At 44.4% G+C, this 25,098-nt stretch overlaps 2 protein-coding genes across 2 annotated transcripts in view; one reads left to right on the top strand and one right to left on the bottom strand.

The window, feature by feature from the left end:
* Positions 1–100: 100 nt before the first annotated feature.
* Positions 101–25,098, top strand: part of UBAP2L (ubiquitin associated protein 2 like) — a 42,120-nt gene continuing 17,122 nt past the window's right edge. The window contains 12 exon segments of the mRNA XM_059413857.1: positions 101–189; positions 4,764–4,893; positions 5,581–5,658; positions 6,235–6,345; positions 10,573–10,741; positions 11,131–11,226; positions 11,663–11,708; positions 12,373–12,488; positions 16,310–16,362; positions 17,955–18,040; positions 20,615–20,786; positions 24,830–25,028. Of these exon segments, the coding sequence (XP_059269840.1) occupies positions 4,804–4,893; positions 5,581–5,658; positions 6,235–6,345; positions 10,573–10,741; positions 11,131–11,226; positions 11,663–11,708; positions 12,373–12,488; positions 16,310–16,362; positions 17,955–18,040; positions 20,615–20,786; positions 24,830–25,028 (1,216 nt within the window). The 5' untranslated portion in view covers positions 101–189; positions 4,764–4,803.
* On the bottom strand, positions 449–1,384 carry LOC132026031 (basic salivary proline-rich protein 1-like). Its single transcript, XM_059413974.1, has one exon. The coding sequence runs from the start codon at positions 1,382–1,384 to the stop codon at positions 449–451; it is 936 nt and encodes a 311-aa protein (XP_059269957.1).

The following is a 25,098-nucleotide window of genomic DNA, read 5'->3' as shown; positions in this document are numbered from 1 at the left end:
GGCGCGCGCACGCTTGCGTGCGCGTCCCTTTTCGCGTCACGTGCCGGGGTACGCAGGCAGGCAAGTGGGAGGGGGAAGGCGCGAGAGCGAGCGCGAGAGGGGAAAGGAGGGAGGGGGTGGGGAGGAGGGAACCTCACGTCACGTGACAGGGGCGGCGCGGCCCGGGGTGTCAGTGTGGAGGAGACTGAGGTAAAGTTGGGAGCGCAGCGGCGTTGGCGGCGGCGGCGGCGGCAGCGGCAGCGCGGCGGGGCCGGGTATTGTCCGCGGCCCCTTTAAATCCGCGGTCTCCCTTTCCCCTCCCTCCCTTTTCCCCTAGCCCGCCGGCGCCCCCCCCGGAGGCCCCCCGCCCCGTGCGTTCCCCCCACCGGACACCCCTCCCGGTCGTGCGAGCCCGGCGCCCCCCCTCGAGTCGGCCGCCGGGGGTTTTGTTTATGGTTGGGTCTGCGGCCTACTGGGCCGCGCCGGAGCCGGGGCCTCGATTTGGGAGCGTGGCCGGGGCGGGGCTTGGGCAGCCGGAGGGGGGGGGGCCATGCGGCTGGAGCCCGAGCGGGGAGCGCGGGGAAGAGCGCGAGCGAGCGCGGCCTGGGCCCCGCCTGAGGTAGGGCCTGCTCTGCTCTGGCCGCTGCCCGTGGAGACGACGCGGCGGCCGCCTCCCTCCCCAGCCCGCTGCGGGCCGCCTCGGACCCGGCCCCGGCCCGGTTCGGGGGCGGCGGGGGGGCGGCGGGGGGCGCTGCCCCAGACCGCCCATGTGGCCCGGAGTTTGGAGCGCGGGGGTTCGCTGGTTCCGGGCGGGCGGGAGGCGGCGGTCGGCGCCGGGGGCTCCCGAGGCGGCGCGGAGCGGGCTGAGCCTCCCTCCTCCGCGCGGGGCCCGGCGTCCCCTCTCCGACGCCGGCCCCTTTGTCAGCGCCCCTGGCGGCCCTTCCTTCTCCCGCGGCGCCGCGGCGCGCGGACGTGTCGTGGCTGTCGTGGGCTCGCAGTTGTCCGTGCTGCGGCCGGGGCGCCCCGAACTGGTGCTGTGTAGGGGAGGCTGGACGGGCGAGCCCCGGAGGCGGCCTTGCGCCTGCGGGACGTCACCGGAGCCCGGGGGGGCGCCCGCCCCCGCCCCCGCACCGGAATTCCGAATTTCTTCAGGCCCCTCGCTTGCAGACCGAGGTCTCAAACGGGAGCCGGCTGGCCCCGCGGCCCCCGGTGCGGGATGGCGGGGAAGCCAAGCCGCGCAGGGACAGGCCTGGCTTGTGTCATTGTTACCGCTTTCGCCTTCGCGCGTCCCTGAGTGTGACCTGGAGAAGCGCGTTTCTGTCCTGTCCACCCACCTTTCCCCGCCCGTGGCCTGCGGGGGGGCGGCGGGCTTGCGGGGCGGGGCGGGGGTCGGCGCGCCGGCCATGGGTGGGTGCCTGGGCCGGGAAGCCTGCGTCGCGCTCTGGGAGCATTGTCCGGCAGAGAGCGGAGCGGCGACGGTGCCGCTGCCACCAGCAGGCTGGCCGGCCCCGAACTCGGACGCAGGACCTTAAAACGCACTGTCCTGTGTCTGGTCTTTGAAGCCCCTCTTTGCTCGCTGTGTCCTAACTGGCAAGTACTCTTTAAAGTCAGACTCGAGTGTATGCAGAAGGGGATGTGGGGCCATTTCCACGGAGCCTCCAGGGGAGTTCGTAGTTGGGTTACAGGCAGCAAGCCCTGTGCCCCCGGTCCAGCTTCAGAGTGTCTGAACTGTTTCGCAACTTAGATTGTAAGCTCCCTGCGGGCAGCAGCCAAGTCCTCCTGCTTTTGTATTTCCTGAAGTACTGGACACATAGTAGATACTCAATAAATACTTGTTGTTTATTTTTTTCTGTAAAATTTCTCTGGCTATTTTTTCAAGTAGCTGGTTTCCAAAAGATGGTCAAGGGCATTCCTGTATTGAAACCAGTATTTGTTCCTGGGCTGTTCGCTTGGTCTCCCAACACTTCTCCTGTTTCCTGTAGATATTTTTATTTTCTAAGGAAAAGTACTTAACAAGATTCCTCCCCTCCACTGTGATAACTCTAGGTATGTGTCTCTGCTTGCTACTAAAAGGCTACTAATTTTGTGCCCTCCGGTGATCCCAGATCACTCAGTTTTGACCTGTCGCTCAGTGTGGTTACCTGTCTAGGTGGTAAAATTTTCTTAGTCACACATTTCAAAGCACTTGTAAGAAAGAAATGGAAGTTAACAGCCGGACTGATCAGGATTATTTCTTTTTTCCCCGTCAGTAGTTAGGAGCCTTTCAGGAAAACCCGTTAATGTATTTACGCAGGTTGGGCGCGTGCAGTCATCCCTACTGGTAGGCACGCAATTCACATCTGTAGTATCCTACTCCTCGGTTGGAATCACGAGAGAAGTAGAAAGCAGTCAGTAGTTGTAAATTACAGGAGCATTGACTCACATTAGAAATTTCATTTTAGAGCCAATTAGTAAGTATAATAGTTTTCATCTAGTTTTAATTTTTCTCTTTGATTTGAATCCAGCAGTACTGGTGAAAGAACACTTGTTTTTTTGTGAGTGGTGAAACTTGGCTATAATGCCAGTCTGGGAAAATGGACTACTGTGTAGCAAATAATCCTCTACTAGCTAAAAATATTTACAGGCCTTTGTGTGCACATGTGCACGTGTGTAGGGAGAAGAGGTAGTGGTTAGAGAATTAGCTCCGGGATTCTTTAAAAATTTTGGCGATAGAGAATGTAAAACTCTTAATTCTTAATGACTGTATCAAAAAAAACCCAAAGACCTGTGCATCCTGTTGATCCAACTTGGTGAAGACTTTATCCACAGGGAAGTTAGCTTTCTTTGTGACCCAAAAAACCAATGAAATTCACTTCCTTAATAATCCTACTGTATTTCTTCAGAAGCCCAACCAATTTCTCCCTCAAATTCAGCAGTGTCGGGACGCCTGGGTGGCTCAGTTGGTTAAGCAGCTGCCTTCGGCTCAGGTCATGATCCCAGCGTCCTGGGATCGAGTCCCACATCGGGCTCCTTGCTCCACAGGGAGCCTGCTTCTCCCTCTGACTCTTCCTTCCACTCTGTCTACCTGTGCTCGCTCTCACTCACTCTCTCTCTGACAAATAAATAAATAAAATCTTTAAAAAAAAAAAAAATTCAGCAGTGTCTTTTGAGTGGTCTAACATTACCCCATATATAAAGTTTCATTAATGAAAAAAATTGTGTGTAGAGCAGAAAATATAAGCTTACTCTCTTTGGGACAGAATAAAACAATGCAGAGTAACATCTTATTTTGAGCGCTTCATCACGGGGTGGATATTTTCTTTGTTTACTAAATGCAGCAGCTGAGGTTGTGTTACAGCAAAGTATGAATGAAGGGACATTAAGTTCTGGAGAATCCTTGCTTGCTAGAACTGTTAATAACAAAAACTGTTCTGGTTTTGGGAAGGCCCTGTGTGTTCTCTGTCTCTTTTTAAAGACTCAGCAAAGTCCCATTGCTGGCAGTAGTGTCTCAAGTTTAAAATGATAATCCTCGGGGCACCTGGTTGGCTCTTTCTGTTAAGCATCTGCTTTCGGCTTGGGTGATGGTCCGGGGATCAAGCCCCACCTCGGGCTCCCAGCTCAGCAGAGAACCTGCTTCTCCCTTTCCCTCTGCCTGCCACTGCTCTTGCTTGTGCTCTCTCTTTCTGTCAAATAAATAAAATCTTAAAAAATAAAATCCTAACTCTTCTTTAAAAAAAAAAAAAAAGATAATCCTAAAAGCCCTTTCTTCCAAATAAAACTTTGTGCTAGACAATTTGGTTTGGGACAGGTTTGGGATTCTCTGTGTATTAAGGTGAGTGGTAAAGAGTTTTTGCATTTCTGGCGCCTGGGAACTGTGGACTAGGAGCCAACAGAAATAGCCGGGAAAACTGTGTTTGAATTATCTGGGGAACTGACTGGGATTCTGAGCAGTCACAGGGGCTAATACTCGCTTTGTTGAAGGTTACACAGGCTCCCACTGCGTGAGGAAAGACAAGAGGGAGGGAGGAAGGCTAGACCTCGCTTATCCTTTCCCGAGTGATGGAGGTTGCATGCGACATACATAAGCTGGTTGTAAAGGGAGGTAGGAGTGCTGCTGAAGGTAGACTGAGTACAGTATTTTAAATTGTTTTTATTTGGAGTGTAGACTAATCCCCTTCCTGGAAAGCTTTTGTTTCCAGGTTTTGCTGATTATCTTTCCTTCTGTCAAAGGGACTTTAGATATTTCCATGTAGAGGGCTTTTGATTTATTAACATTGTTTCCCTTGGCTACCAAGATAGCAAAACTTCACAAAACCTATGTCTAGGGGGCTAGTAATCAGACTGTGCCCATAACTTAAAAAAAGTAAAAAATAAAATCATCACTGGGGGCACCTGGGTGGCTCAGTAGGTTGAACCTCAGCCTTTGGCTCAGGTTATGGTCTCAGGGTCCTGGGAACGGCCCCCGAATTGGGCTCTTTGCTCGGCGGGGAGCCTGCTTCCCCCTCCATCTCTGCCTGCCTCTTTACCTACTTGTGATCTCTCTCTGTCAAATAAATAAATAAAATCTTAAAAAAATAACCAGGACTTAACACTTGCTTTATATATTTTTTGTTCTACAGAAAGATTAATAGCCATTGTTCCTTAAGGAATTTATCAAGCTTAATATGTCTTAAGAACAGATGAATTTTCTTGTTTGTTGCTTTTAAAGAAATAAAAGTGGTGAAGATGCTGATGAAAGAGAAGTTGAAAACATTTTGCCCATATTTAACATCTAAATTGCTTTTTTTTTTTTTTAAATCTTTCAGTATTCTACCTTGTAAATACTGTTATTTGTATATACTGTAAATGATGACGTCGGTGGGCACTAACCGAGCCCGGGGAAACTGGGAACAACCTCAAAACCAAAACCAGACACAGCACAAGCAGCGGCCACAGGTAAAGAACCCAAGGGATATGGATTTATTGATAGCATTACTGGTTGTTACTGGTTTCCATCCAGTGCAGCAGTATTTTGTGCTTTGGATTCTTGGTTTGGGTTTTTTCTTCTTGTTTTCTAATCCTTGGCTCTTTCTAAGTAGGGCTTGATGACTGTTAATGATACGCCGTGATGCAGTGTTCTTCCTTTTTGCTGTCTAATACGGCATCATGAGACTTGGAAAGAATGGGTTCTGGGCTTTGTATCTGTAAGGTAGCATTTCCCTCAGACAAAATCTTAACGTTCTCAGCCCTAGAGATTAGGGGGTGGCATTGGTCCTTGCAGAAACAGGAACAGGGTTTACACGTGACATTGCAAATAAATATAAATTATTTAAGGCACAAATGTTTCAAAAAGGCACTGTGATCCCCAAAGAGGAGCTGCTTTAACTGTGAACATCGGTGGAAAAGCTCCCTGGTTTTCTAGGGATCATAGGGTGGAATACTAATAGCTTCAGTGTTGTGTTGTGTTTCGTCATTTTGCAAATTTAGGCATCTTACTTGATGTTAGTATTTTACCACTTGGTCATTTGTAACAAGGAGAAGGAAATTGGACTGGGAGGTGGGGTGGATTATTGACTAGATAGGCCCTCTTCTCTAAACTGTTGTCTCTCGATCATGCTTTCTTGAACTTGTTTTAATTCCTAGGCCACTGCGGAACAAATTCGACTTGCACAGATGATTTCAGACCATAATGATGCTGACTTTGAGGAGAAGGTGAAACAAGTGAGTGTATTGCTAATTTGCTGGAAGCAGTGGGGAAAGACATCAGGATTAAAGCATAGTTAAATATCACAGATAGCTACCAGGGTCCTTTGTGCTGTAGGTATAGAAAGAATTATGACCTGAAATATAATAGGTTAAGCCAATAAGTACATGCTTTTGTTTTCTGATTTACCATCCCGCTTTGGACGGCTACCTTGTTCAAAAAGGTTTTAATTTTAACTTCTTATTTATTGGATGACTTTGTTGATGCCATTTCTTATAGCAACTTTGAGCAGTTGTGCCATCTAGGAATTGTAGAAGCTGATGGTGTGGTGAAGCCTGTGTGCTTCTGGGTTTGATTCCCTATTAGATACTTCATTGTTTGATTATTTCATAAATACTTTGGCCCCATCCCTAATCAAAGGTAAATATTTTGCTTACTGAACTAGAATACCAAAATTCTGCATATTTTGCTTTTTTAAGCCTGGGGTTCTTTCAGACTCAACTGGTGTCTTCTCCCTTTTCCCTTGCTCACCTGGCTTCCCTTTGTGAGGAGTGCAAGCTTGTTCTTGATGGTTGCTGATCTTTTTCTTTCAGTTGATTGATATCACAGGCAAGAACCAGGATGAATGTGTCATTGCTTTGCATGACTGCAATGGAGATGTCAACAGAGCCATCAATGTCCTACTGGAAGGAAACCCAGATACGGTAGAGTGTTAATGGAACATTCTAGAAAGTGGGTCCCTGGCTGAGAAGCTCAGAATATTCTAAAAATAGCAAGTGGAGTAACTCAGCTTAAAGGAGAGTAGTTTAGGGGCTTCTGGGTGGCTCAGTCGTTAAGTGCTTTCGGCTCAGGTCGTGATCCCAGGGTCCTGGGATCGAGCCCCACATCGGGCTCCCTGCTCAGTGGAGAGTGTGCTCTTCCTCCCACTCCCCCTGCTTGTGTTCCCTCTCTCACTGTCTCTCTGTGTCAAATAAATAAATAAATTACTTAAAAATAAATAAATAAAGGAGAGTACTTTATTCTCCAAACGGAGCAGAGAACTGCCCTGGAGATTGTTTGCTGTGGGTTACGAATACTTAAAATTTATATACAGTAAGTAGGAGGAGACATAAAATCTGTCTTTTTTAATTCGCTTAGAATAAATCATTCATTATAGGCTATCGAGTGTTTTCCGGACTGGGTTCTGAATTAGGTAGGGATGCTATATGTTAGCCTTAGTTACTAATCATAGAACATTCTACTCATCTGTTGTATTGCTGTTGAATAAAGCCACACAAACTAGTGAATTCTGATTTCAAGACATTCTCATTAGTGTTACCTTTTACAATATATTTTCGTTGCTTGAAGTTATTTCTGTTGAGGTAGTAGAGAGATTGTTAACAGCCTTTTGACCATACCTGGAGATGATAGGGGTATCTTGGAGGACCTCTTGCCCTAGAATTTCACCTCTTCTCCTTTCCACTTAATGAGATCTTTATATTTTTGTGCTTGTCTTATCACTGTCCCAAGTTGTTAAGTCCCTTAAGAGCAGGTGTTCTGCCTTACTAACTTTTGGGATGTGCCTGTGGTGCTTAGCAGAGAACTTTATTGTTTTAATAAGCAGTATATCATTTTAAAGTAATCTTCGTTGGTCCTACTCTGGATGTGGTCCTACTCTGGGGATCTTTGGTTGGGTAGATAACCAGAGTTCACTTTGAGAGAGATCAGCTTACTGGTGTTACAGTGTCACATTAGCTAAATGTTGGAGGTTTGTCAGTTTCCTTGAGACAATAGGAAATAGTAGTGGAAAGCTTTCTTTAGTCGTTGAATTTAAATTTGTGGATTTTTTTCTTAAAAACTGTGGTCTTGATCCTGGCTAGCTCAGTCAGGGGAGCCTGTGACTCTTGATTTCAGGGTCGTGAGTTCAAGCTCCATGTTGGGTGTAAAGTTTACTTTAAAAAAAATGTTTGAGATTTTACATTATTGATCTTACTTGAAAATTACTGTCTGGATAATCAGATAATAGTGCCTTTGGCTCACTTTGATTTACTCTAGAATAATTGTAAGATTTTTGGGTGCGGGGAAGAGGTCGGACTGAACGCGTGCCTTTTAGAAGTCTGGAATCCTACTTTGCTCCCACCGTCCCTCCCTCCTTCAAGTCACATTCGTTTCACCTTCCATCATCTTCCGCTTAATGCTCTGAAGCTAACCTTCCACAACGTCAGAGAGGAAAATAAACTGGAAAATGTAGGCTTATCCTACAAATAAACTATCTGTTAGTGAAACCAGTGGGGCGTAATGTCAGCTGCCAGGGGATGTTGGATGTCTTTGGGTGGATGAGGTCATATCAGAAAACTGGCAGTGCCTTTGGGGAGATCATGGTAATTTCTTTTCCTTATAGAACCTGGGTAGCGCCAGCTGCTGATACATGCCAGGTTTTAAGACAAACTAGCTGAAAACTCTGAAAGCTGTTCTGAGTCTAGTTTCCAGGATTCCTGATGCAGATTTAGTTATAATAGGAGTACAGTAACTTAGGAATTGAAGCGACTGTGAACATAAAATGACCTACCAGCTGTGGTGCGGAATGAGCTTGGACTGGAAAAGTAGGCAGCAAGGAGCTGCTGAGTCCTGGGTGGGTCCTTAATCTTTTTAAAAAGTTACTAGTGAACTATTATAGATTCTTTAGAATTGTGGTTATGATTTTGCTATAATTTTAAGCTGAGGTTTTAACTTAAAAACTTTTTAAAATTATAGTAAAATACATTTAAAATTTATCGTCTTACTTTTTTTTTTTAAGATTTTATTTGTTTATCTGTCAGAGAGCACAAGCGGGCAGAGTGGCAGGCAGAGGTGAAGAGAGGAGCAGGCTCCCTGTGGAGCAAGGAGCCCGATGCAAGACTCGATCCCAGGACCCTGGGATCATGATCTGAGATGAGGACAGCGGCTTAACCGACTGAGCCACCCAGGCGTCCCTCATTTTAACCATTTTAAGTGTGTAATTCAGTGGCATTTAGTACACTGACATTGTTGTGCAGCCATTAGCATTATGCATTTCCAGGACTCTTTCATTTCCCAAACAAATAACTGTATCTCTTAAATAATAACTCCCTCCAGACCTCTTTCCCCATCTTCCCAGCTCCTGGTAACCTTCTAGTTTCTGTCTCTATAAATTTGCCTATTCTAGGTACTTCATGTAAGTGGAATCATACAGTATTTGTTTTTTTTTTTTTATGTCTTCTTACTTGGCGTAGTGTTTTCAGAGTTTATCCATATTGTGGCTGTGTGTCCGAATTTCACTCCTTTTTAAGACTGAACAGTATTCCAATATATGGATATGCCACATGTTGTTTATTCATCCATTGATGGACACTTGGAATTATTTGGAAGTAAGTTATAGTCATCATAAATAAAATACTCTACAGCATGCTTCCCTTAAAGAAGGATATTCTATGTGACCGTAATGTTAATTGGACCTGAAAAAATTAATAGTCATTTCATATTGTACTTGGTCCCTGTTCTTTAAAGTTACTAGATATTGGATAGCTGTTGCTGAGCACTGGGTCGTTGTTGTTTGAGTGAGATGGGAACTAGGGTGGTAAAGATCTGGTCGTCTTGGTGTTTGGGAATTTTTTTTTTTTTTTTTAAGATTTTATTTATTTGAGAGAGAGAGAGAGATCACAAATAGGCAGAGACACAGGCAGAGAGAGAGAGGGGAGGAAGCAGGCTCCCTGCAGAGCAGAGAGCCCAATGCGGGGCTCGATCCCAGGACCCTGGGATTATGACCTGAACCGAAGGCAGAGGCTTTAACCTACTGAGCCACCCAGGCGCCCTGGTGTTTTGGGAATTTTTATTTGTATGTATTTTCTGCAAAATATGTGTGAATCCAGAGTTGTTGCTTTCTTTAAGGTTTAACTTACTTGACAGAGAGAGAGAGTGAGTGAGGGAACACAAGTGTGGGCAGAAGGAGAGGAAGAAGGAGGCTCCCCACTGAGCAGGGAGCCTGCTGTGGGGCTGGGTCTCAGGACCCCGGGATCATGACCTGAGCCAAAGGCAGACGCTTAACAACTGAGCCACCCAGGGGCCCTGAGGGGTGTGTTTTTAAAACTTAAGATTTATAAAACTCATTTCCTGAGGAATGAGGTTTTCGCAGGATGGTCTGGCTTACTTTCCTTACCACAGATTTTCGGTCTTGCAGTGTGGAATGAATCACAGATTACCCTGCTTTGGAGAAAGTTTAATTGGACTATTATCAGATCATGAAGGATAGGGAGAACACAGCATGTAAAACCTGGAATAGAAGGTTTCCTATAGTCCACATGTCTCAGGGCCAGGGCTGTGTCTTATTGACTTGGTCTTTTTTAGCAAAGGAAATTGGTGTGTGTGTTAGAGAGTGTGGTTTGGAGGGTTGGGGGTGGTGATGAGTAGGCGCAGTTGTTTCCCTCCTGAATTCTGGTTGCTTGATGAGAGAATGTGCCTAGGAGCCCGATGTGGTTTGTTCCTTCTGAATTCAAAGTCAACCTTTAGAAACTTTCAGTTCTTTTTTGCTTTGACAGGAACAAGACGGTAAAAAGTTGAGAGTCGCTGAATCCAAAGGGAATTCGTTTTTTCAGCCCTGGAAATAGCCTTGAAAGATAGGGACCAATAACTAGGTCCTTTGATCTGCCAAGTGACTGCTCTGGATCCAGATCTTGGCAATCCTTATAGAAGTGATCCCTGCAATCCATTAGCTCTAAGCACCTCCCCTACAATAAAGGACTTTGGTTTTGCAGTGATAGGTGTAGAATTTGTACTGAGATTGTAGTCTGTACCCTCCATTTAAACAGGACATAAATTAGTGGAAGTATCTTAGACTTGGATGATGAGAGGAAAAGGGTTGACAGTTTTCCCAGCTTTTATCTGTGATTTCCTGATAGCAGTCCATATTGATTAGACGTGAATGCTCTGCCCTTTAGCATTCGTGGGAGATGGTCGGGAAGAAGAAGGGAGTCTCCGGACAGAAGGATGGTGGCCAAACGGAATCCAACGAGGAAGGCAAAGAAAATCGAGACCGTGACCGAGACTATAGTCGGCGACGTGGTGGGCCACCAAGACGAGGGAGAGGTGCCAGCCGTGGACGAGAGTGTATGCATGGGGCTTTAACAAAACCAGCTGTGGGTCAGTAATGTCTGGACTTGAGGGATGTCAGAACGCTGCTAGGCTGGCCCTAGTAACCATAATATCCTTTTGATTTGTTTCTTCCCGCTCTTTATTGTGAGGCCTTGGTACCTCTTACAGGTAGCGTTTTCTAGCTGCAGCTACCAGGTTGGCATGAAATTACTCTGCAGTTATTGGTGAAGTTGTATAACCTACAGCTCTCTGTTGTGTGGCTCATCCCTGAGTAGACCTCATATCCCACCTTTCCAGCTCATTTTCTCTTCCTCATTTTCGACTCCCCACCACCATCTCTACATGCCATTTACATATTTAGATAAATTCTGTTGACTGTGCTCTGGCTGTGTTTTTAATTTTAGTTCGGGGTCAGGAAAACGGATTAGATGGCACCAAGAGTGGAGGGCCTTCTGGAAGAGGTACAGAAAGAGGCAGAAGAGGACGTGGCCGAGGCAGAGGTGATCAATTTCTTGAGGGGTGGGGGTGAAAATGGGGGGCAGGATTACTCTTACTGTTAGTTCTTTAGGGGTCTGCTTTATTTGAAAACAAGCAAATTCACATGGCATCTCATTATCTTAACTGTTGAGATGTCATGCAAATTCTAGAGATTGCTGAGTGGGCAGTGGGAAAGAAGGTAGGTGTCATTTTCTTTAATCTTTATTGTTGATGTTGACGTATTTGCTTAAGGACCAGCATTTGGTCAGCAAAGGAAAAGTCTGTCTGTAGTAATGGTGGTCCTCCTGTGGTGTATATTAACTGCACTGCGGGGTGAGAGAGAACATCTTCATCATATCACCCAGTTAACTATGGCAGAGTTGTCTCATTTAGCAAGGTAGTTTTATATCAGCTTCTAAAATAGTCTTTTTCCCTCTCTTTTTCTCCTTTTCTCTTTAGGTGGCTCTGGTAGACGAGGAGGAAGGTTTTCTGCTCAAGGAATGGGGTAAGTGTCATTGATTTCGTGCTGAAGTCTTTAATTTTTTTTCCCCTAAGCACCACTGTAATATTCTAGAGTGGCTGATAGCCTGGTACCCTGAGGGTAATAGGCAGCCCTACCGGAGCTGTGATCAGAAAAATTTCTAGACCGTTTGACTCAGATAGGTATGTAGACTTTGGGCTTAGATGAGTGTCCCCCCCGACTGGGTCATTTTCTCCATCTCATAGCTTTATTTGAATGCATATACCTGCTGTTTTCCAAAATTTTACGTGGATTTTATTATTACTACTATTTTTTAAAGATTTTATTTATTTGACAGAGACACAGCGAGAGAGGGAACACAGCAGAGGGAGAAGCAGGCTCCCTGTGGGGCAGGGAGCCCAATACCCTCTACCGCAGGACCCTGGGGTCATGACCCACGCCTCTTACTATGATTCTTGATGTCCTAATCCAGGACAGATGGTAGATCTAAATTGAGATTATACCATAGGATTTTAGGTAGGCTGATAAGTGAGGGAAGTAGATGTATATAGGGTTATAGAATGGGCTTGATTGATCTGTTGTTAGGGCAAAGTCAGGATTCTTGTGGCCATCCTCTCTGAGTTCATTTTTGCTGGTGCTGCTTAGAGCTCAGAGACTCTTTTAAGCATTTCCACCCCCCCACCCCCAGAACCTTTAACCCCGCTGATTACGCAGAGCCGGCCAGTACCGACGATAACTATGGCACTAACAGCGGCGGCAGTACGTGGAACAACACTGGCCACTTCGAACCAGATGATGGGACGAGTGAGTGACTGTTTCTTGTTTCTTGTCTCTAAAACCTAAGGAAATAATTACTTTGAGGTTATCATCATATTAAAAAGTGGAGGAATAGTTTTTGGGTGCAGAGATAGAGAGGGGGATGGCCATCGAAGTACTGTGTATATTCTCTTCCTGTCTGTGTGCCTGTGGGCACTTAACCATGCTGTGTCACCTGGCCTCGTCACTCTTCTGTGAGATTGACGCTAGTCGCTATCTTCAGATGACAAGCAGACGGAAAGGGTGGTTTTGAAATTGCTGGTATTTGAACTTAGAATTGTTGGACTCTCAGAGCCCATGCTCTGTCACCCTGTGTGGCTTCCGTTAGGTCTACGTGCATTTCCTAGGGTTTCTGTTAGAGTGTCTAGCTTTGCTCTCAGAAAAGGTATCCATAATTACTTAATTGAGCCACTACTTGTAGAGGTGAAAAAGGCCTGGAATCAAAACCCACTAAGAGCTTAATTGTTTTCTCGTATTGAGATAATATCTTCTTTCCCTTCATTTTTGGAAAATTGCAGTATCTGGGGAAAGGGGAAATTGTATATTTCTAGCTCTATTTATTGGATAGTCTTCTGAACGTGGAAGAATATTAAGGGGATTTAAATACGATTTTTTGTTGTCATTAGCTCACTTGTAGCTGGGTAGGCTCTATATATTTAAGGATATTTTAGGTTTGTGGGATATACCAAGAGCTGTTAGGGAGTAAAAGATGGTTTTCTCTCTCTCTCTCTTTTTAACTTTCACCCTTTTAAATAAGAACAGCTTCTAGGCAACAGAGTGTTTTATTCTTATGTGATCACTAACTTCTTACAGCTGAGCCGGCACATGGAGCGCTCACGACCCTTTTCTCCTGTAAAAGGGGGAATGATTCAGTAGCAGAACAGGAATTAGGCTCTTTGACTCCATCTGTTTACTTGCCTTGCCCTTTTTCAAAGACTGTTGATCTTTATCTCTTTCTTTGGGAGGGTCTTTGGCACAAACAGTTCATCTACTGCCCACGAGATGTGAGACCTTAGGTCCTGAATGTTTCTTGCTTTTTGTTTACCACACTGTCTCATCAGTGCATTTTGGATACATTTTCCCATTGGTGGAGACTGAAGTTGAGTTATGGACAAGATGGAGATCCATTTTAATTCCCTAGACATTTGGCTAAGAAATGTCTTTATTACTTTGGAGGTTGATGAATGGGTTGCTCTTTATTCATCTCCTGATGGCTTTGTAGAGGTAGTGGTAGCAGTCTGAGTAACAAAAGTTATAGTTTCTGAGCTCCAGTTCTTGGACATTTGGTTTTTTATCATTGGTACAAAACAGTATAGAGATTAAGGGATTTGTTTTCTGTTGTGGATAGAAAATCATGCAAGGAGTCCTAGTCCTCGATTGAAAGCCTCAGCTGTTCTCAGCAAGGATTTGGTTTGGAAACAAGGAATGATGAAGTGTGTGTTTATTTCTTCTTAGTAGAGTATAGCAGATTTGGAAGGTTAGAATCAGAAATCTGAGTTGTGGCTGAATGAAGAGCTGTGTGATACTGCTGCCATCTTGCTAGTGTGAAAGAGCTGGGTGTAGCTCCGTGCATTTCCGTTGTTCATTTCATAGCATGAACTGACCTCCGTGCGTGATCTTTTTGTGTTTTCATGATAGCACACTTCAAATTCTCTTTTTAGATTTAAAAAGAAATTCAAACCTACCCTTAAAATATCCACAGGTACAGTGGGAATTGTGATTTGGGGGCGAATGTTCTCATTCATAAGCAAAATTTCACTGGTTGTTTTTCTTCTCTTTTCTTTTTTGTTTCAGGACTTGATTTCATTGGGGTTGAGGGGTCAAATTATCCCCGAAAATTTGAGACTGCTCCTGGTATGATACATCCAGGTGCCTCACTGCCCCGGATATTTTTTTAGATTTTAATGAATTGAAATATCTGTGGATATGTAATTTTTCTGTCATCCTGCTTTTTTCCTTTTCTGCTTTTCTCCCTCATATGCTGGGCCCGTTTTCCCTTCTTGAAAAGTTCTGTCCATTAATGGAGATCTGACATTTTCATTGACTCGTGTCTGCTGACAGGACGGAAGCCCTTATCTGTTCAGATTCTGTGCATCCTTCCTGTTCCTCGTGCTGCGTCAGTTACAGTCGTCTTGGCCACGACTACACGTCCTGTATGGGGTCAAGTAGGCATCTTCCTTCTTCCTTCCCATCCAGATGCAGTCACCAGAGTGCAGGCAGACATTCCTGCCTTGAGAGAGCCTATTAGTACGGGGTTACTTCCAACTCCAGGGTTATGTATGTGGACAGATTGGGATTCCATTTACCCAGGGCAGGATGGGTGTCAGTGCAGAGGAAGAGTAGTGTTCCCCGGGAGAGAGAAGAGTGTGCTTTGTAGCTTGTCTCAACTGAGATTGGACATCAGTTTGATTTGGAGAACATTGCCATTATTAAGTGGTTTAGAATTTCCCTGGTCCAGTTACAATGCTCTGGGAGAGGTATTACAGTGAACATCTTTTTCTCTAGGAAATAAGGTTCTTTCATTATTAAAAGTTAAGAATTTCTTTCTTTCTTTCTTTCTTTCTTTTTTGTTTTTTTTTTTTTAAGATTTTATTTTGAAGTAGTCTCCATACACAGTGTGGGGCTTGGACGCACGACCCCAGCATCAAGAGTCACATGATCTACTGACTCAGCCAGGCATCCCCTAGAAGAACCTCAGATGGGTTTTGTAGGTTTAGAACATTTCTCTTCAGTGACCGTGAAATACCTGAATGCCAGACTTCCGTTCTTTTAAGAGGGTTTCTCCATTTGGAAAAAAGGCTTTAAGAGTTAATATGTACTCTTGTTCTAGAGAAGAAAATAAAGAGTGTTCTTGTCCTTTTCTATAGGCAGGCGTTTCATACTGTGGTCCTTTTGAAGGGAAGAATCCTGGCTCTCACAGAACAGTTTCCCTTTCCGAGGATCTGTGTATACATGAAGCAAAATAAGGGGGATATGGAAGGTGGTTTGATTGGTGATGGCCCTTTCCTATAGAAACTATATCCTGACTTCATTTTTACCACCGTGAGGAGAGTGTACACCTGTATTGTCTTCACAGAGCCCTTGGTGGGTTAGATGCCACACTTTGTAGGTTTAGGATTAGGATAATAACTAACACACATTTGATTTCTCAGTTTTGGCCAGTGTCTTTTGAAAAGAGCAAGACCCATGACGGTTTCTTACGATTAGTCCGGCGAGATCTATAAACTTGACTGCTACTGAGTATACATTTTTAAATTGAGTTCCTGTAGCAGACAGTTGTCCGTCCCCTTTGTTTGGAAGCTGGTCCTTCTTCACTGCTGTCCCACTATCCTGTGGCGGCTGTTTGTGTTCCTTCTCACTGCTGTTTCTCCAGACCCCCACAGAGTTGTCTCCTACCAGATGAGTAGGTGTAGTTCTGGTTTAAATTGGCTGCTGCCATTTTACTGGAATTGACCACTAATTCAAAGGGCTGAAGGGTTTAAGAGTTTGCCTGGAGCATTGGATCTGTTGTCCTCTGGCTCCTGCACCCCCACTGCCTTTACTGTTAAAACTATGTAACAAAACCAGAAAGTAGATGTGAAATCATCATCTTATTAAAACCCTTATATTCTGAGGTATCACTTCCTAAATAGTCTTTTTCTCCTTCTGGAGCCTAGGAATCCCTTCTGATTACTAAAATCTGGCTACACTTTTGGCTGCCAAAATGTTAATACGTTAGTGTTTTTTGTACATATCTTGCACTGCCACTTAAAATTACTTCACTGTTGGTTTTTTTTTTTTTTTCTTTCTTTTTTTTCCTTTATTGCCAGGTGCTTGGAGGACTGCAACCGAGGAATGGGGAACTGAAGACTGGAATGAAGATGTAGGTATTCCCGGGTTATTCCTCACCAGTGCTTTCTATCCCTAAGTGGTGTTTAGGGATAGAAAATGGGTATGTTTCTACCCCTCAAAATTCACCCTTAAGATTCTGACCCAAAACTTTTACATCCAAAATAGTGTTCTGAGCCAGAACATTTCACATATGTTATATGAAGGAGACTGGGCATGAACAGGACTCTGTGGAACCAGACTATGGAAAGGGCAAGTGCACCTGTGTAAGTCCAATATCTGATTGTCGGATTTATCCCAGGAAGAGATGGTGGTTGGGTAGGGCACCAGAAAGGGAGTCAGGCAGGTGGTGCGCTAAGTAGCAGCTGCTGGCGGCACGTGGTGCCAGAGCTGGTTCTGTTGTTTGGTTCACATTCAGGCACTGGCGTATGGTCCTGGGATTGGCTTAGAGGTGGGTACAAAGAGAAAAGGACTGTACCACATCAGGGTTACAGTCTGGTTGGTTCTGGAACCCTTTTATTTACATGAAGCCCAGCTTTGTAACTGAGATGAATATATAGAGCCAGCTGTCTTCCATCTTGACTCAACCTGGAAACCCTGTACATGGGTGGCGTAAACGTGGCACCAAACAAGTTGTGAATTCACTGGAGTAGTACCTGAGAAAAAGAATTTTTCGGATTCTTGGTCCCAGTCAAGCTTTTGTTGTGAATTCTACTTTTCAATGGTCATGGTTTAACTTCTGTTTTAACATTTTTCATTCTACTTTCCTGTACTTGTGTGTGTTCAGGCAAGACAGCTCATGTAGTGAGAGGGTAATCGGTCAAACTGTCCTGGTTTGCCAGGCCTGAGTTCTTAACATTTCAGATGCAGCAGCGTAAGAGGGTGATTCTTCTCTGTTGTAACTGAGCTATTGCCTTGTGAATACTTTCTAAGATTTGGCTTATCTGTTTAAGCAACTTTCAGAAAATGCTGTATTTGGGGGAGTAGATTCCCTGCTTTTGGAGAAAAGATTTTAATCAAAAAGTGAAAACAAAACCAAATCAAATTTTGAATAGTTAGAATGAGTTATTCCTACAGTTGCTTACCTATACTGCAAAGACTAGGTGTGATAAAGTTACCATTAAGGCAAAAATTGCATATTGTTGAAATTATCCCTGAAAAGACCTTAATTCACCAGTATTTGGGCCCTTACTGCTCAAAAGCTAGGAATTAATTTCTTTTATTTCTGTCTTTGTCTTGACTGTAACCTTTCTTTGAGAGCAACATTGGAAGTTAAAATTTGGTTTGGGTCGAGGTGGGAGTTGGGAACTCTGATCAGAAGGTATAAAAAGGTTTTCTCTCTTTTTTGTATAGCATGTGTATTCAGGTTTTTGTAAGTTTGGTGTGCATATCATGTGACTCCACTATATTTTACTGGGTTTCTTGATTTTACCCTCTCTTTTGATAAAATCACTGAGCCTGTCTAGAAGGTGCGTGGAGGTCAGTCCAGGTAGGGTTCCTCTGGGTAGGTGGTCCTCTCTTCTGAGGGTTTTCCATTTTCCTTGGTGTTAAACTCCCCTTATCTATGCCATATTTCTGACTGTAGCCCACCTAACACCAGGAGTAACTAATCCCTCTGTCTTACAGCTGTCTGAGACCAAGATCTTCACAGCCTCTAACGTGTCTTCAGTGCCTCTGCCTGCGGAGAATGTGACAATCACTGCTGGTCAGAGGCAAGTGTGTGGTAAAGTTCAGCATCTTTTTCTGGAGGGGCCTGGTGAAAGCTATAAGAAGAGTAGCAAGGGGCCTTCATACGCTGCTATAGTGTTGGTAGTAATGGTAACCAGAGCATACTAGGTTCCTTTTTAAAGTTGATTGATAGGTTTACAGGAGTTGATCTACTAAATGGAAATCCATATATTACAATTTTAAGGATATTTCTTTCCAAAATAGCTTCTTTAATTACATAGGTCAATCTGAATTAAAATTTTGTATAATATAACTTGACTGGTAGTAAGGTAAAGTTAAACATGGAAATGTTTACATTTATTTGAGTTTGCAGAAGTATTTAGTAGCTTCTTCTCTTGCTTTTTTTTTTTTTTTTTTTTTTTTTTTTTTTTTTAAAGATTTTATTTATTTATTTGACAGAGAGAGATCACAAGTAGGCAGAGAGGCAGGCAGAGAGAGAGAGAGGGAAGCAGGCTCCCTGCTGAGCAGAGAGCCCGACGTGGGCCTCGATCCCAGGACCCCGAGATCATGACCTGAGCCGAAGGCAGCGGCTTAACCCACTGAGCCACCCAGGCGCCCCTTCTCTTGCTTTATAAATAAGATTTTTGTCCGCTGAGCCTACTGAGTAAAGCGATCATTTTTACTGTAGGATCTGGCTAATGAACTTTTTCGAATTTGATCCCTAAAGTATTGGGGTCAATAGAGGAACAAACACTTACCAGGAATATTTTTATCCCCAGAAGTCCTCTTAGATTATTTCTAGACCTAGGTATGATAGCTGTTGACTCAGAAGGTCCCGAATTGCACCAGAAATAGGACGTTGAGGCCATTACCCCCAGAGGTGATGTGTATTCTTTTTCTGACCCCAGTTTTTCAACTCTTTGACACCAGCTGTAGCTGTTCAGTAATTCACTTCAATTCTGATACTATCTAGAGTTAGCGCACAGCCTAGTAGATGCCTTTATCCCATAAGACCGCCCTTGCTTCAGAGGTCAACTGCAAATGGGTGCCCAGGGTATCCATACACTTCTGCCTGGCTGACAACAAATTTGGGGATTCTCACAGCCTCCGTCTTAAGTTCAGTAATCCGCTAACATGACTCCCAGAACTCAGGGAAGAGGTTCCTTACCATCACTGGTTGGTTATGACCAGTGCTCAGGAACAACAGCCAGTGGAAGAGTTGAAATGGCAGGGCATGGCGTGGGGCACAAAACCTCCCAAGTTTCATTACTTAAATAGGCCTGATTGATTAAGCCATTGGCTATTAAAGGCAGTCCCCAGCTTCCAACCCTAAGAGTGGGTAGAGTGTGCTGGGGCTGAAAGGTCTAACCCTATAGTCCCCTTCCTGGTGTTGCTGGTGGCTGCCCCCTTCCTGAAGCTCTGTTGGGGGGGCTCCTATCCTGAGTAACCTCAGTATTACAAACTTTTGTTGAAAGAGGCCCATTACGGGGCGCTTGGGTGGCTCAGTTGGTTAAGCATCTGCCTTTGGCCCAGGCCATTATCTCCAGGTCCTGGGACTGAACCCTGTGTCAGGCTCCCTGGTGAGCAGGGAGTCTGCTCTTTTCCCTCTGCCCTTCCCCACCACTCGTTCTGTCTCTCTCTCTCAAATAAATAAAATCTTTAAAAAATTCTCTCTAATGAAAGTAAGAATAAAGAGATTCATTATGAATAACAAGATATTCTGGAAATTTTAAGAGTTTCAGGAGCTCTCTGTCAAGAACTGAAGACAAGGGACGCCTGGGTGGCTCAGTTGGTTGGGCAGCTGCCTTCGGCTCAGGTCATGATCCCAGCGTCGGGGGATCGAGTCCCACATCGGGCTCCTTGCTCGGCAGGGAGCCTGCTTCTCCCTTTCTGCCTGTGCTCGCTCGCTCGCTCTCTCTCTCTCTCTGACAAATAAATAAAATCTTTAAAAAATAAAAACAAAAAAACTGAAGACAAAACCAAACTATAGGTGTTTTTATTATACCACATTAACTTTGGAAATTTTATAAAAACTGGGGGAGGGATTCCAAAGACATTTGAAGAAGATGCCGGTGTTCTAGTATATGTTTTTATGTATTAGGTACTACTAATGACAGGTATTCAGTATTAAAATATTGGCTAGGGGCGCCTGGGGGGCTCAGTGGGTTAAGCCGCTGTCTTCGGCTCAGGTTATGATCCCAGGGTCCTGGGATCGAGTCCCGCTTCCCGCCCTCTCTCTCTCTGCCTGCCTCTCTGTCTACTTGTGATCTCAGTCAAATAAATAAAATCTAAATAAAAAAAAAATTAAAATATTGGCTAAAGAATTGTAAAGTTTTGGCCTAAATAATCAAGCTGATATTAAAACTAACATTTGCTATTTCCTTAAATTGATTTCACTAAATTGGAATATTTAACATATTATGGTTGACAACACCATTGGCATACAGCTGGATCCTACAGGGGCTCTTACATACCAATTACTTTGGTAGATGAACTATCTCAGGTCTTTGTGTTATTGATGAGGGCTTCATTTTGATCTAACTGAAGTCTGAGTTGCGAGTTGGGGAATGCTGGAACGTTCTGTCATTATTCATCATGATGTCGCGTCTCCCCACTAGAATTGACCTTGCTGTTTTGTTGGGGAAGACACCATCTTCAGTGGAGAATGATTCATCTAATCTGGATCCATCTCAGGCTCCTTCTCTTGCCCAGCCTCTGGTGTTCAGTAATTCAAAGCAGAGTGCCATAACCCAGCCTGCTTCCGGAAACACATTTTCTCATCACAGTATGGTAAGTAGGAGACATGGTGTCTTCCAGCCACACTTTGCTGCCAACCCCAGCACACACATGCAGTACTGCCTTCTGATGACAGGTTTGGGGCAGGGTAAAGCATCCCCTTTTGTCCTCTAAGCAACCTTAGGTGTCGAGATGTAGAATTGGGTAATAGGGATGCCCCCAGAGGAGGACATAGTTTTGGACGCACTGAATCTTTTCTAGAAACAAGTGCGCTCAGTTACTCAATACTCGCTGTGCTGAATGTTACTTGCTCTTAAGAGGAAAAACATGACATCTAGTTTTAATCCTTCTTTAATTCTAATTAAACTTTGATGGGAGGTTGTAGTGTTTCCCTATTCCTTCCTTCCTTCCTTCTTTTCTTTCTTTCTTTCTTTCTCTCTCTCTTTTTTTAAGATTTTATTTACTCATTTGACAGAGCACAAGCAGGAGGAGCAGCAGAGGGAGAGGGAGAAGCTGACTCCTGCTGAGCAGGGAGCCTTTGGTGGGGCTGGATCCCAGGACCTCAGGATCATGACATGAGCCGAAGGCACACGCTCAACTGACTGAGCCACCCAGGCGTCCCTCCCTATTTTTTGATAGAAGAGAATTGCCATAAAATTTGTTTAAGCCAGATATTTCTGAGCTAGGCTTCCAAAAACTTGAAGTTTTCATGACTCTTTCTGCTTACTGTTAATCCCTTTCTCTCTAAGCAGGGCTGAGAGTAATTGCTTTGCCTGCCTTACTGAGCTGTGGAAAGACAACGTAAGATGAATAAGGGCCATGCAGGTTTGGAGTGGCGGTGGTATTGTTCATCAATACCTAGAGTGCTCACAGCATGTGACTTGTTGATCAGTTAAAAGACTTGAGGTCATTAGTTAAAGTAAAGGAATCATTTAATCTAAAGAAAGGTGGTGAACCAGTTTTTTGTGGGGGGGTGTTGTCACAAAAAGGAAACTTTATCTGCAGCAAAAAGGAGATCACAGGGCGGGGTGAGGGGGTTGACCAATTTTTTTATAGTCAGCAAATCCTAAGAAATACTTTTTTTCTGTTTGCCTTTCCCTTCCTATTTGTATCTTTTTTGGTGGAAGAATACTATAGTTGTTAAGAGCTAAGAGACCCATGTGTGTGCATAGAATTTTATTTTTCCGGTAGTAGGATTATAGTAATTACTTGCGATAGAAAACTGCTGAGCTAGCCTCTAATCCAGAACTGTCAGTTTTTAACTACTGTCTAAAAATTTTTGTGTGCGTGTTAGTAATTTGGTGATTGATGTTCTGACATACATGAAAGGTGGCAGGTGAGGAAAGGTGAGGCAGATGGACAGGGAGCAGAGCATTGGGATTGAAGAAAAAGGGAGAATGAAGAACGCTTGGGTGGCTCAGTCCGTTGAGTATCTGCCTTCAGCTGAAGTGGTGATGCCAGGGTGCTGGGATCGAGTCCCACATCAGGCACCCTGCTCAGCGAGGGGCCTGCTGGAATTTACTCGCACATGTGTGTACGCGCTTGTTCCCGCTCTCTCCCTCTCTCAAGAAATAAGTAAGTAAAATCTAAAGAAAAAAATTAGAGACAACAGTCATAAAGTTAAGGAAATAATACCAATCCTTGAGCTAGATGGTGGGAAAATGTCGTGATGCATTCTATCTTTTAATTGCCTTTTTAATACCTGGATTGTAAAGATGTACAACCTAATTCAAACTCTGGTATGAAAAATAAGTTTTCAGCATATTTCATTTATCCTAATAGTCTGTTTAATATGTCACATGATGTTAAACTAAATAAAAATACCAGTCAATATTATGTTCTTCCCATTAGCTGTATTGGTCAGTATGCTATTCATTTTCTTTCCTATTAAGAGTAAATATTAGAGGATTAATTTCCATTAAAATTTAATAGATTAAATAATATAGGAGGTCCTCGTTATCGTGTGATATGTAGTCATTACCTCAGGTGCTGTGCCTTTAATGTAAAGGTCTGCACTCGCAGACTGTCTGGTCATCATCGCTACATGTGATCATCTCTTTGCCACAATCCCATACTTTTAACTCGACTTCTGGTGTTTTGTTTTTGTTTGTATAATCTTGTGAAATAGACTGAAATGGGAAAAATGTTTTACCTTGGGTTGGACAGATTGGTTTTGTGTAAGAAAACACTGCTCAGGGGCAACTAGGTGGCTCAGTTAAGTGTCCCTTTTGGTTTTGGCTGAGGTTGTGACCTTGGGGTGGAGAGATGGAGCCCCGCATTGGGCTCTCTGCTCAGTAGGGAGTTTGCTTGGAGTTCTCTCCCTCTGCACCACTCAGGTGTACACACTCGCTCTCAGATAAATCTTTAAAAAAAAAAACAAAAAAAGCACTGCTTAGTGTTGATGAGGATGGAATGGTTTGGTAAGAACCTAAAGAGAACCAGGTTCTAAATCTCCTTGAGGGGTGCCTGGGTGGCTCAGCGGGTTGAAGCCTCTGCCTTCGGCTCGGGTCATGATCCCAGGGTCCTGGGATCAAGCCCCACATCGGGAATCTCTGCTCCCCCCCCCCTCCCTCTGCCTCTCTGCCTACCTGTGATCTCTGTCTGTCAAATAAATAAAATCTTGAAAATAAATAAATAAATAAGTTAATAAGTTAATAGATCTCCTTGAAGGTGTTTTAAAAGATTTTATTTATTTATTTATTTATTTGGCAGAGAGTCATCGAGAGAGGGAACAGAAGCAGGGGAATTGGGAAAGGGAGAAGCAGACTTCCCACCAAGCAGGGACCCCAACATGGGCCTTGATCCCAGGACCCTGAAATCATGACCTGACCCGAAGGCAGATACCCAATGACTGAACCACCCAGGCACCCCTCCTTGAAGGTGTTTTAGAGGAGTCAAGGCCACGTGCTTCCATCTTCTGGATGAGCCTGGTCGTATTACCCAGGAGTAGGGAGTGGGGAAAATCTCCCCAAAGCCTTAAGAATAAATTTTGCTTGGTTATTCATTGTTACCCTATAGAACTTGGATAGATACAGACAAAACAAATCATACTGACTTGTTAGTTGATTGTCCAGTGCAGACATTTTGATAGGCTCTCAGCTCCTCTCCGTCAGCTCCTGTGCTGGTTAGAGCAACGTGGCGGTGAGGCTCCAGTTCGTTCTTGTTACTTTTCAGCTGTTCAGTGGAAGGGGCTAGGACATTAATGCCTAAAGTGAAATTTTATGTTAACCTTCATATTAATTTAATAATCACATACTGCTTGATTCAAAACTAAAAGGAAAAAAATTCCTTTTAGTCATTAGGTGTTAAATTCTTTCTTAAAGATTTTTATTTATTCATTTGATAGAGAGAGACACCGAAAGAGGGAACATGAGCAGAGGGAGTGGGAGAGGGAGAAGCAGGCTTCCTGCTGAGTAGGAAGCCTTACGTGAGGCTGAATCCCAGGACCTTGGGATTATGACCTGAGCCGAAGGCAGACGGCCCAACAACTGAGCCACCCAGGCGCCCCTAAATGCTAGTCATTAGATCTTTACCCCTGAGGAGGAAGTGATGGAGTAAATTTTAATGGCTCTCATTTTTTTGAGTGCTTATTATGTGCAAAGCACGTATTAAATGCCTTTTTTTTTTTTAAGATTTTTATTTATGTATTTGACAGAGAAACAGGGAACACAAACACGGGGAGTGGGAGAGGGAGAGGCAGGCTTCCTGTTGAGCAGGGAGCCTGACAAGGGGCTCGATCCCAGAATCCTGGGATCATGACCTGAGCCAAGGCAGATGCCTAACAGCTGAGCCACCCAGGCGCCTCTAAATGCTTTTTTATGTGTATTACTTGTTTAATCCTCCTACAGCTTTATGCAGTCCTATTCTTACTTCTATTTTCAGGTGAGGAAAATGAGGTCAGAGAAATTACAAATGAGTTTTCCATGATTCCGTAGCCAGGATCTGAACCTAATCAGTCTGACTCCAGAGACTCTGTACTCAGTCTGCTGGCACTCTTTGCTTGTCTGAGCTCCACTGGCTCTCGCTGTGGAGAAATGTCTGAGTAGTGAACACATTTGCTTGCTGTGGATTTCTCTTATCTCTCTGTTGCTCTACAGGTGAGCATGTTAGGGAAAGGATTTGGTGATGTTGGCGAAGCCAAAGGTGGCAGCACCACAGGCTCGCAGTTCTTGGAGCAGTTCAAGACGGCTCAGGCCTTGGCCCAGTTGGCGGCACAGCATTCGCAGTCTGGAACCACCACCACCTCCTCTTGGGACATAGGCTCTGCCTCACAGTCCCCATCGCTGGTGCAGTACGGTGAGAAGAACGGAGAGTGACTGGAATTCTTTAAGTCTGGGAGTATGAGTGCCAGACGCGGGCAGGAGTC

Source organism: Mustela nigripes, chromosome 10 (genome assembly GCF_022355385.1).
Source record: "Mustela nigripes isolate SB6536 chromosome 10, MUSNIG.SB6536, whole genome shotgun sequence".
Lineage (NCBI taxonomy): Eukaryota > Metazoa > Chordata > Mammalia > Carnivora > Mustelidae > Mustela > Mustela nigripes.
This window is presented reverse-complemented; position numbering and strand designations above follow the sequence as displayed.